Source organism: Hemitrygon akajei, chromosome 18, assembly GCF_048418815.1.
Source record: "Hemitrygon akajei chromosome 18, sHemAka1.3, whole genome shotgun sequence".
NCBI classification, from domain to species: Eukaryota; Metazoa; Chordata; class Chondrichthyes; order Myliobatiformes; family Dasyatidae; genus Hemitrygon; species Hemitrygon akajei.
In genome coordinates, this window is record NC_133141.1 from 3141424 (window position 1) to 3154153 (window position 12730).

Below are 12730 nucleotides of genomic sequence, written 5' to 3' on the forward strand. Positions count from 1 at the left end.
TTTGTACCAATAAAAAGATTCTAAAAATGAAAATGAAACATTGAAATCAAGCTTGCCTGCACCACTTGCGCTGGCAGATCATTCCACACTCTCACCACGCTCTGAGAGAAGAAGTTCCCCCTCATGTTCTCCTTAAACTTCTCACCTTTCACCCTTAACCCTTGACCTCTAGTTCTAGTCTAACCCAACCTCAGTGGAAAAAGTCTACTTGCATTTACTCTTATCTATACCGCTCATAATTTTGTATACCTGTATCAAATCTTGCATCATTCTCCTGCGTTCTTGGGAATAAAGTCCTAACCTATTCAACCATTCACGATAACTCATATCCTCCAGTCCCAGCAACGTCATTGTAAATTTTCCTTGAAAGAAAGACGAGAAAGACCTCCGAAAGGTAGAGAGGAGATGTCAGGGGTAAGTTTTTTTTATGCAGAGAGTGGTGAGTGCTTGGAATGGGCTGCCGGTGGCAGTGGTGGAGGTAGAAGTGATACGGTCTTTTAAGAGACTCCTGGATGGCTACATGGAGCTTAGAAAAATAGAGGGCAATGGGTAAAGCCTAGGTAGTTCTAAGGTGGAGATGTTGGGCACAGCTTTGTGGGCTGAAGGGCCTGTATTGTGCTGTAGGTTTTCTATGTTTCTATGAGTGGAGATTCCCTCAGAATCGAATCAGCCTATTATCACTGTACAGTGTGTTGTAAAATTTGTTGTATTGCGGCAGCAGTACATCGCAAGATATAAAGATCAAGTTACAAAATAAATTTATAGTGCAATAGATGAATAACAAGTTAGTGTTCATGGACCATTCAGAAGTCTGATGGCAGAAGGGGAGAAGCTGTTCTTAAGACACTGAGTTTGCATTGCTAGGCTCCTGTACCACCTCCTGATGCTGGTAATGAAAGGAGGGATGTGTCTTTAATGATGGACGCTGCCTTCATGAGTCATCACCTGTAAGGATGTCCTCGATGGCAGGAAGAGTTCTGGGGTGTTTGAGACATTAGTGCTACCAGCTATGCCAAGCTGTAAAAAGCAGAGTCAGAAAAGCATCAGATGCATCAAAAAAGCAGAAATTCAACTTTTGTATTCTTTCCTCTCCACTTTAGGCGCGTATTCTCCTGCACTGTGGCGATGATCACATCTGCATCCCAAATCTCAAACTGTCAGCAAAAGTGTAAGTTTTTCCTTAAAATTAGCTCTAGTCTTCTGATGTGTTCCTAATCAGATTGATATTCTTCTCCAAAAGCTCCAGTCAAAAGAAATAAATAATAGAAACATATTGCTTCTGAAAGATCCTTTGATCAAAATTTAATTACTGTGCTTGAGTCATGCTATATTATGGCAAGATCTTAATTATGCAAGAAGCTTAATACACTTTCTATTTCCTTCAATTTCATTTGGTCTCCATTCTTAAAGGGGCATGGTTTTCATTGGAAAGTGTTAGACAGAGTGTTACTTGCCATACCTTTAATGTAAGCCATGACAAGATGACAAAATAGCTTGTGATAATTTTCTTGACTTCATCATTGTCAACCATATCCTCAACTATGGAGGCTCTAAACTTTGGAACATTCTCAGAACCTTTCTACTTCTTTCTCTCCATCTTCTCAGTCAAGATATTCTAAGGGCCCTTGGCAAAGTTCTTGGTCATCTTCCTTAATGTCACCTTCTGCAGTTTTGTGTCAAGTTTTGTTTGATAATGTTTCTCTGAAGCCCCTTGGGAGGCTTTTACATCTTCAGGAACACAATATACAGTATATAGAGACTATTACTTGCATATGAAGCACCTCTGAGTTTTTCTTTTCAAGGGATTTGCTCATATTTAAGTGTTCCAGCACCACTTGCTGTCCTGCACTCAGCATGGAATCCAATGAGCAGATTTTTATATCTCTCCCAATGTTTTTCTCAACTCTCTAGGAGATACCTGCATGATGTCATCTATTTTCCTCTCTCTGCCTCTCCAACATACCATGGTTACATCTAGAACACACTTCAGTGTCAAAACTAAGACATCAAGGAAGATCCAATGTGTAGTGTAATGCAGCCCTCCGCCTCATAATGTGAATCAGTTGCAGCCGTTGTCATTCTGGCCATGCTGAGATAATGATCCCAGTGCAAACAACCATTGTAGGAAGTCTACCAGGTGCCCTTGACTCATTACAGGGTCTTGCAAATTAAATATGTTATCTCATTGAAAATTTTAAAGAACATTTATACATTTATTTCTTGCATTAACAGATATGTAGGAAAATAGTCAAATCTAGGTAGTGGGAGGAGTTGATGAGAATATGGGGAGATTGAAAATATAAAATTAGTGTAATTGAACAGACTCAAAGTCTGAAGGGCCCAGTTCCATGCTGTATGACTCTAAGAAATGGGCACACTTTTCCTTCATACAATCTCATATTTTATGTACAAACCACGTGATTTCTGTCCTTTCATTACCATTTATGCAAAAGAGTGACACAGTAGTGTTCCTGAGTGTGTCCTGCAACACTGTTGTGCATAGATTCACTTGCTAAAGGATTATCAGGGTTGGGGCAGACCAAAGGACCTCTCCCACTGAGATGAGGGTTGTTTAACATTGATTGTTTATCCCATCATGTGTGTCATTAGAAACGCTGGGTTCATTGATTGGAAAGTAGTTTTGAGTGGATATGGCTGAGCTTCCATTCTGGTGCTCACAGACAAGTGGCTATTTGAATGACTGGTACACGAGTAAATGCAAGAAGGGGGAGAGAGAGGGAAAAAAGAAGTGGGAAAAAATTCTCAGCACACACAAGATCTCAATGTTTCTCATCAATGAAAGGATCCAAATTCTGCCAGTGACTGTGTTTCTTTTATCACTGTTTCCACAGAGATGAAGACCATATCTTTGCTGGGGAATCCAGCCTTCTGACTGTCTTTTTCAATGCTGTCAATCTTGGAGAAGGAGCATATGAAACTGAACTGCATATCCCCCTCCCTCCTCAAGTTGACTTCACAAGTGTTGTGCAAGGTAATAAGGTATGGTTGCTGCTATTATTTCATATTCAATCATATTTCTCACAATGGCCATTCAGCCTACTGAAACAGTGCCAGCTCTCAGAGCTACTCTATTCTCGTCCTTATGTCCTGTAACCTGTCTCTCTCACATTTCCATCTATCTCCACACCTAGTCTCCTACCACCCTCCCCCGTGACTGGGAATTCAGGGCTGACAATGGACTGACCAGACTATACATGTTTGTAAATCAGAGCAGTTGCAGGAATCCCACACAGTTACCTGACACAGACATGTCTCGGAAGCAGCACTAAGTGTATCACCATGATGCAGAGTCCAGTAAACTTCACTGTGAAAATTGTCATTTAATCATAAACAAGTAGGATTGTCCTTGTTGGATGATTGTCATTGACATATTTCCAAGGATTTATTCCCTGTGTGTTGGTGTTTCCATTGTGACAGCACTGTTTTATCCCACAAAACATGTCATCCTATCAACTTAAAGTCCTTGGGCAGGTCTATTTAGATTACAAATTCCATTGGTCGTCCAAAAGCATACCTTGAAAAAAATTGGAAGTTAAATATTTACCAATTAAAATAAACAGAAGTAAACTTAAAGATTGTATTTCTTCCTAATGAGTCAATTTCATATTGTTCACTTATCACTGAATCATATAGGACGGAAACAGAACCTTCACTTGCCACATTTAGGGTGAAAGTTTTGCCCATCTACACTAATCCCATTTGCCTGCATTTAGTCCATATTCTTCTATGACTTGTCCATAAGACCATAAGATATAATAACAGAAGTAGGCCATTCCACCCATCGAGTCTGCTCCACCATTCAATCACGGGCTGATCCAATTCTTCCAGTCATCCCCACTCCCCTGCCTTCTCCCTGTACCCTTTGATGCCCTGGCTAATCAAGAATCTATCCATCTCTGCCTTAAATGCACCAAATGACTTGGCCTCCACAGCCGCTTATGGCAACAAATTCCACAGATTTACCACCCTCTGACTAAAGTAATTTCTCCACATCTCTATGCTAAATGGACCTGAAATCATGCCCTCTTGTCCTGGACTCCCCTACCATGGGAAATAACTTTGCCATATCTAAACTTTTCAGGCCTTTTAACATTCAGAATGTTTCTATGAGATTCTCCTGAACTCCAGGGAATACAACCCAGGAGCTGCCAGACGTTCCTCAAACATTCCTTGTCCATTCAAGTGTCTAAATTATTCTTAAACAAAAAGATCGTACCTGATTTCACCACCTCCTCTGGAAGCACATATCAGATATCAATTACTCTCTGCTTATGCTTAAAAAAAAATCCCCCAGGTCCCCTTTAGAACTACCCCCATACCTTCTTGTTTATGATACACTTACCATCGGAAAGATGCATCTTGTAATTTTTTATGTCTCCAATTTGGTCACCCCTCAGCCTCCTAAATTTCAGGGAAAATAAGTCCAGCCTATCCAATCTCTCCATAAAACTAAAGACCTCCAATTCATGCAATGTCCTGGTGAATCTTCATTGCAATGTCTCCTGTACAATCACATCCTTGCTGGCATGTGGTGACCAGTACTCCATGTGCGACCTAACCAGTGTTTGTAAAGTTATCTCCCAGTTCATATTCTGATCTATCAGTACAACATCTATATGAGTTCTCTGTGCAGTTTGCCTGTTCTCCCAGGGACCATTTGTGTTTCAACCGGATGCTCCAGTAGTCGTTATCCACACCCATGTGCTGGCCACTGTAAATTTCCCCTAGTGTGTAGGTAAATGGTAGAGTTTGGAGGCAGTTAATGGAATGTAGTAGGGTCAGTTATAGGAAAAAGTAACCGGTGACAAGTGATGTACCTCAGGGATCTGTTCGGGAACCCCTACTCTTTGTGATTTTTATAAATGACCTAGATGAGGAAGTGGAGGGATGTGTTATTAAATTTGCTGATGACACAAAGGTTAGGGGTGTTGTGGATAGTGTGGAGGGCTGTCAGAGGTTACAGCGGGACATTGTTAGGATGCAAAACTGGGCTGAGAAGTGGCAGATGGAGTTCAACCCAGATAAGTGTGAGGTGGTTCATTTTGATAGGTCAAATGTAATGGCAGAATATAGTATTAATGGTAAGACTCTTGGCAGTGTGGAGGATCAGAGGGATCTTGGGGTCCAAATCCATAGGGCACTCAAAGCTGCTACGCAGGTTGACTCTGTGGTTAAGAAGGCATTGACCTTCATCAACTGTGGAATTGAGTTTAAGAGCTGAGAGGTAATGTTGCAGCTATATAGGACCCTGGTCAGACCCCACTTGGAGTATTGTGCTCATTTCTGGTTGTCTCACTATAGGAAGGACGTGGAAACCATAGAAAGGGTGCAGAGGAGATTTACAAGTATATTGCCTGGATTGGTGAGTATGCCCTATGAGAATAGGTTGAGTGAACTCGGCCTTTTCTCCTTGGAGCAACGAAGGATGAGAGGTGACCTTAAAGAGGTGTATATAGTGCGTGGAAGGTCATGTTTGACAAATCTTATTGAATTTTTTGAAGAGGTTACGAGGAAAGTTGACAAGGGTAAAGCAGTGGATGTTGTCTATATGGACTTCAGTAAGGTCTTTGACAAGGTTCCGCACAGTAGGTTAGTTAGGAAAGTTCAATCTTTAGGTATTAATATTGAAATAGTAAAATGGATTCAACAGTGGCTGGATGGGAGATGTCAGTGAGTAGTGGTGGATAACTGTTTGTCAGGTTGGAGGCCGGTGACTAGTGGTGTGCCTCAAGGATCTGTACTGGGTCCAATGTTGTTTGTCACATACATTAATGATCTGGATGATGGGGTGGTAAATTGGATTAGTAAGTATGCAGATGATACTAAGGTAGGTGGCATTGTGGATAATGAAGTAGGTTTTCAAAGTTTGCAGTGAGATTTAGGCCAGTTAGAAGAGTGGGCTGAACGATGGCAGATGGAGTTTAATGCTGATAAGTGTGAGGTGTTACATTTTGGTAGGAATAATCCAAATAGGACATACATGGTAAATGGTAGGGCATTGAAGAATGCAGTAGAACAGAGTGATCTAGGAATTTGGAGTATTGTGTACAGTTCTGGTCACCAAATTATAGGAAAATGTCAACAATATAGAGAGAGTACAGAGAAGATTTACTAGAATGTTACCTGGGTTTCAGCAACTAAGTTACAGGGAAAGGTTGAACAAGTTAGATCTTTATTCTTTGGAGCATAGAAGGTTGAGGGGGGACTTGATAGAGGTATTTAAAATTATGAGGGGGATAGATAGAGTTGACATGGATAGGCTTTTTCCATTGAGAGTAGGGGAGATTCAAACAAGAGGACATGAGTTGAGAGTTAGGGGACAAAAGTTAAAGGGTAACACGAGGGGTATTTTCTTTACTCAGAGTGGTAGCTGTGTGGAACGAGCTTCCAGTAGAAGTGGTAGAGGCAGGTTCGGAATTGTCATTTAAAGTAAAATTGGATAGGTATATGGACAGGAAAGGAACGGAGGGTTATGGGCTGAGTGCAGGTCGGTGGGACTAGGTGAAAGTAAGCATTCAGCACGGACTAGAAGGGCCGAGATGGCCTGTTTCCGTGCTGTAATTGCTATATGTTTATAAGATAATAAGAGGCATTGATCATGTAGATAGTCTGAGTCTTTTTCCCCAGGGCTGAAATGGCTAGCATGAGAGGGCATGGTTTTAAGGTGTTTGGAAGTACAAACATGTAGGTACAGAGGAGATGTCAGGGGTAAGTTTTTTACACAGAGAGTGGTAAGTGCGTGGAATGGGCTGCCGGCGGCGGCGGTGGAGGTGGAAACGATCGGGTCCTTTAAGAGACTCCTGCATGGATACATGGACCTTAGAAAAATAGAGGGCTATGGGTAATCCTAGGTAGTTCTAAGGTAAGGACATGTTCAGCACAGCCTTGTGGGTTGAAGGGCCTGTATTGTGCTGTGGGTTCTCTATGTTTCTATGTCTCTAAGTAGTAGAAGTCGTATACAAGCAGCTTTGGCAGGTTTATGAAAATTACATTTGATCCTACCAGTTGCAAGTTTGGTACACCTAATGAACAAGCTAATTACCTTTGGCCAGACAGGTAGATAAACCTACTGAAAGGAAAGAACATCAGAAGGTCAACTTCCTTTGGGATATATCTACCATTATTTTAGGAAGAGAACTAATCAGTCGCTCCTGCGAACTTCCAATCTTTTTTTCTTTCAAAGTAAAGCTGAGAAAACACCACAACCAGTCCCTCCCTGGTTTCTAATGGCCTTGCTGCCAATAATTTCCCAAACAGACAGGGCATTTGAAGCTGGTAGCAAGCTCTGCTGATAATGTGAAACCCCCTGAAGTTTCAAGCAACTAAGCTTCAGAAAATTTGAGACATTTCCATTTTAGAGATGTCTGCTTGCAGTGCACACTGAACAGATGTGGAGGCTGAATTAATCATGTTAAGCAGCAGTTTAGGTGACCATTTGCTGGCCTTGGACAACGTTGCTTTCTGTATCCCTGCATTCCCAACATTCAAGATTGTGTGGATTTTCTTCAGTTCATTCACTCGTTATGTGTTGTGTCATATAATGTGGATGACTATGGTCTTTACATGACCATGATTGTCCTTGGCATATTTTTCCACTGAAGTGGTTTGTCATTGCCTTCTTCCGGGCAGTGTCTTTACGAGACGGGTGACCCCAGACATTATCAATACTCTTCAGAGATTGTCTGCCTGGTATCAGTGGTTGCATAACCAGGACTTGTGATCTGCACCAGTTGCTCGTACGACCATCCACCACCTGCTCCCATGGCTTCACATGACCCTGATCTGGGAGTGTGGGGATCTAGGTGCTACATCTTGCCCAAGGGTGACTGCAGGCTAGAGGACAGAAGGAGTGCCTTACATTTTCATTTTTAGAATCTTTTTATTGATACATAATCTTCTACAACTATAAAATGACACAAAACTTCAGCAAGTTGGTATATATACAATTAATAAAGCTGAAGAAAAAAAAACTTGCAACTCCTATGGTAGAGACATATCTCCACCCGCATTATTCAGTACAGAAGTGCAGAGGAGAAGGAAATGACTGTTATCCTGGATCCAAAGCAGCTTAAAAAACACAATAATCATAATGAACACTATAAAAAACAAAAACGAAACACAATAAATATAAATATAAAAGCAATCTTATAAACCATAAGGTACAGGTAACTGTTGTATACATAAACTGAATGTATATACATAAAGTGATGCTGGTGATGTGTATGTAGTGGCGGTGGGTCTGGTGGGGTGAGTTAATATGTGGAGGATATGTCAAGATTCCCTCCTCCCTGATGGGAGTGGGACAAACTGTCCATAAGCAAGGTGGGTGGGGTCCTTCATGACATTACTGGTGTTTTTATGGCACCATCTTTGTGGTGGGTAGGCTGGTGCCAGTAATGTGTTGGGCAGTTTTAACTACCTATTGTAGAATCCTATCCGTTGCAGTGCCGTTTCCAACAATGCTCTCCTCAGCACATCTGGAGAAGATTGGAGATATTGTGCATAGACAAGCTGACACAAGTGTGCGGTTATGGCCCAAGTACTAAGGGAGAGGCACTGAATTTTAATAAGAACTATGCAGAATTAAAGAAAAAACAATAAATGTTAGGCCAACAGAGCTGTTAACTAGAACACTCAAACTGAAAGCTAATGCCAACACTGTGACTCGGAAGCAGTAACTTAACGCTAAACGAATACCACTCCATTACAGCATTAATCTAAACAGTAGTCTTCCATCTCAAAATGTGGACTAAAGTAAGCAGGGAGCATTGACATCGTTGTGCTTTTGATCAAGACCCGACAAGACTGAAATGAAAGGAAGGGAGTTAAATACAACCACAAAGAAACCCTGATTGACTGGAACGTGTACACTAACAAGCGTGATTGCTGACCCCATTCGGCAGCCTACCTGCAAGGGCACACAGACTCCTCAGAAAGTAGAGGATTTTTGCTGCATCTTTACCACATCACCTCTACACAGTAGATGACTCTACATGTGCCCAAAATGAAAGTTATTGTTGGGATAATTTGCATCCATTTCAAAAATGCAGAGATTAAGGCAGAAGCGTATCTGGTGCAGTTTTGATAATTGTCTCGTTGTAGCTGGTAACTGTTAGAAATTAATCCCATACATCCAGGAAGCCCACAGTGTGAGATGAAACCATATCGACCAGCATGGTCCCACATTTTACTGATGGCATTGCAGATGTCAACCTGGGTAGCTGGGGTCCCATCCATATTCAATCCTTCCAGTGTGACCCTTGCCTCCAGTGCTGTCTGTGCAGAGTTTGCATGTTTTCTATGTGACTGCATGGATTTCTCTTGGGTGTTTCCAGTGATGTGGGGTCAGCAAGTTATTTGGCCACTGTAACTTGACGCTCATGTGTAGTTCAGTGGTAGAATCTGTGCAGAGTTTATGAGAATATGGGGAGAATTAAAACATAACTGGAATTAGTGTGAATGGGTTCCTAGTGTTCAGATATACTTGAGGGGTAGACGGGCCCATTTTCATGAGTAACTCTATGAACTAGTTATGAACTTGCTGTGTTTCAGTGCAATTTGTAATCATTGTAAACTGAGTAGCAAGTGCAGTTGAAATTATAGGTGAGAAAAGCCTTTCCCATCAGTTAAAGAAAGTTCAGTAATGACCTTGCATTCGACGGTGGATAGTGGTGATGTAGCGCCTCTTAATGTCTGCAAGAAGTTTCAGATATTTCAACTTTAAGTTTGTAAAACTCCTAAGCAGAACAGGCAATGGTTTGTTTATCTTTGAGTCACTGATGGTTTATTTTGAAACACTTCAACTTATTTTATTGCCTTCGAGTTACCTTTCTATTTTAACATGGCTTTTTTGAATTCCTTTCAAGGGCCTTACCAAATTGAGCTGTAACCCAGTGATGAGCAACGGCAGTCAAGCAGTGAGCTGTGACCTTGGGAATCCAATGGAAAATGGCACCAAGGTGAGACCTGTGACTCCTATCAAAGATCTTGATTTGTCATTAAGGTGAAGCTGACGGTAAATAACTAACCCTTTGAATGCTTCAAAGTGCAACTGATGTATCTGCACCCTATATTTTTTTCTTTCTGTCGCTAAGCTTTGCACCTTTGTATTTCCCACTAATCCCCCATTGTTGGATGCCCTTTCATGGGAAGACAGCATGACAGTGGTCTAGAGAAGTATCATTGTGTCTTGGTTTCCAAGGCAGATTAGATATCAATTAGACTAAACAAAATCAAAAAGCTAACTCACCATCACCTTCACAAGACCAGTTAATGATGGGCAACAGCAGCTGGCTTTCCTAAGAAACTCAGGAATAAATTAAAACAAAAATCATAATGGACTTTGTGCCTTGACTTTCTTGATTAATGTAAGGGCTATTTCAAAATTTTCTCTCGGCAAGGTACTTCCTGAGCTGTTATATTTACAGCATGTTTATCTATTGAATTCTTCACACAGCAAACTGCACTCTTTATAGGGCAGTGACCTATTGTCTTGGGGAAGATCAGCGGCAACTTGGATAGTGATTAGTTATAACACAAGGACAGCAGTGCTAAATCCAGTGAAAAGCACTATGGAAATCAGCTTTTCAGTAAGAGCTCTGAGGACTGGAGATTTATTCCAGTGTATAACAGTTTCACAGATGAAGATGCATCAGTGTCTACCTCTGCTCAGCAAAGACATTTTTTTGCATTATATATTAATTATGCATGTTCTAACCCCCAGAGGCAGACAGAAAGTAACAAGTCCGAGTTTTTTAAAATGTTAATCTGGCCCTGCATTATTTACAACACTGCGTATTGGTTATTAATTGCTGCATGACTTTATTTACATGCTAAACAGCTGGCTCCTTTACTGAAACAGCTGCGATGACAATAAAAGTGGCCAATTTATTCTGTTGCTCTTTAGATATCTGCAGGACTCCATTTCATGGTGCACAGCTTGGAGCAGGTGGAAACCATCACAATCAGCATGCAGATAAAAAGGTAAAAAGACATTTCCATTGTCATCCTCGAATCCACACAACCAGAACACACCCAAGCCCTGCGTAAACAGGAGAAAGAGGGCACCACATCACCAATTACACACCCTGTCAACCACCATCTGCCCCATCTATGGAAGAGTCTGTTGTCACCATGTTGGCACTGTCAGCCATCTCAGAATGCACCAAACCAGTATGGAAGTAAGTCTTCAATCCTGGGAGACTGCCAAAGAAACAAGACAGAGCCCTGGCCGCCAGCAAAGAAAATAAAGTGCAAAGCTGATGAAAAACCTTGTTGCCTATAGATTCACCCTCTGTCTATGAAAAGACACCAAAATGGAGGTCATCCTCAGCATAGTTTATGAATCTGGCTAGATTCATCCTCAGCATGTGGTGATGGTGAGGACATCAGTTGACATCAGATCTCAGAGGGGTGGCGGGAGAAGGGGAGAAGCAGTTTTCAGTTGTTATTATCTGTTCCCGCTTTTCACTGAAGCTAAATGTGGTGGATCATCAGGGTGAAATGTTTCTTTCGTGAGGGTCCAACACATGATGTGTACTGGCAAAAAGAAAGAAACCTTTATGAACCTGTACTGGACCTAAGGAAGTCACTATGATAAGGTAGATCACATGATGGCTGATAGATACACAGCAAGTTCACACAATGTTTAAATACCAAATAATTGATTATTAATACTTGACTGGTGGTTCCAATTGTCCAATCCTCCCACAGGATGCTGTCTGGTGGTCTTCAAAGTAGTGCACAGGGTTCTTTTTGTTTTTCCCTATATAAGGACAGTTAGGTACTCTTTAAAGTAAGAGGGCTCACTCCTACTTTGGTGTGTAATTGGGGAAAGAAATTGGCCCGAATTATATTTTGTCAAGGGTCTGTAAAGAATGACCAGCACAATCAGCTCTCTTCATGGGTCAGCTTGTCTCTGAATTCCACATGTACACAGTGTGTTGCAGGAACATAAGGTAAACTGGAGGCCAGGTGCCAGGTAGGTTAATTGGTCATTGTAAATTGTCCCGATTAGGTTAGGGTTAAATCAAGGTTGCAGGGCAGTGTGGCTCAAAGGGCCTATTCTGTGCTGTATCTCTAAATAAATAAATATGCTCCCAATTAGGCATCAATCCAATTGGTTTTCATATTTTTGGTTGAAAATTGTTGGAATGGTTGCATTCTGAAGGACAAGAAGTAATTATTGAGAGTGATCCTACCAAAGAGTCTGACAGTCAGAGGTCTATGATGGTATGCACTGGATTAGATTAGATTAGCTTTATCTGTCACATGTACTTTGAAACATTGAAACATACAGTGAAAAACCTTGTTTGCGCCAGTGACCAGTATAATCCGAGGGTGTGCCGGGGACAGCCCACAAGAGTCACCATGCTTCTGAAGCCAACATAGCGTGCCCACAGCCTGCTATCCCTAACCTGTACGTCTTTGGACTGTGGGAGGAAACCAGAGTGCCCAGAGGAAATCCACACAGGCATGGGGAGAATGTGCAAACTCCTTACAGACAGCAGCAGGAAATGAACCTTGACCTTCCGATTGCTGGCACCACAAGGTGTGACACTAGCTGCTCTGCCACCATCCTTATAAAAGAAACAGAAGCAAGTATGATGGATAAATGAACCTCCATATCTGGTAGATCAATCAAAAAAATATCATGTAGTGCTCTCAAATCTGAGTGGCTCCAAAAGGCAGAGTTTTCTGCTTAGGACTG

General features: G+C 41.5%; 1 protein-coding gene across 1 annotated transcript in view; it reads left to right on the top strand.

Annotated features, from left to right (window-relative positions):
* The window catches only part of LOC140741028 (integrin alpha-8-like), a 157045-nt gene that overhangs the window by 107084 nt on the left and 37231 nt on the right, over positions 1 to 12730 (top strand). Inside the window, exons 19-22 of the mRNA XM_073070660.1 lie at positions 1101 to 1168; positions 2853 to 3000; positions 9888 to 9980; positions 10928 to 11004. Of these exons, the coding sequence (XP_072926761.1) occupies positions 1101 to 1168; positions 2853 to 3000; positions 9888 to 9980; positions 10928 to 11004 (386 nt within the window). The remainder of the gene's footprint in view (positions 1 to 1100; positions 1169 to 2852; positions 3001 to 9887; positions 9981 to 10927; positions 11005 to 12730) is intronic.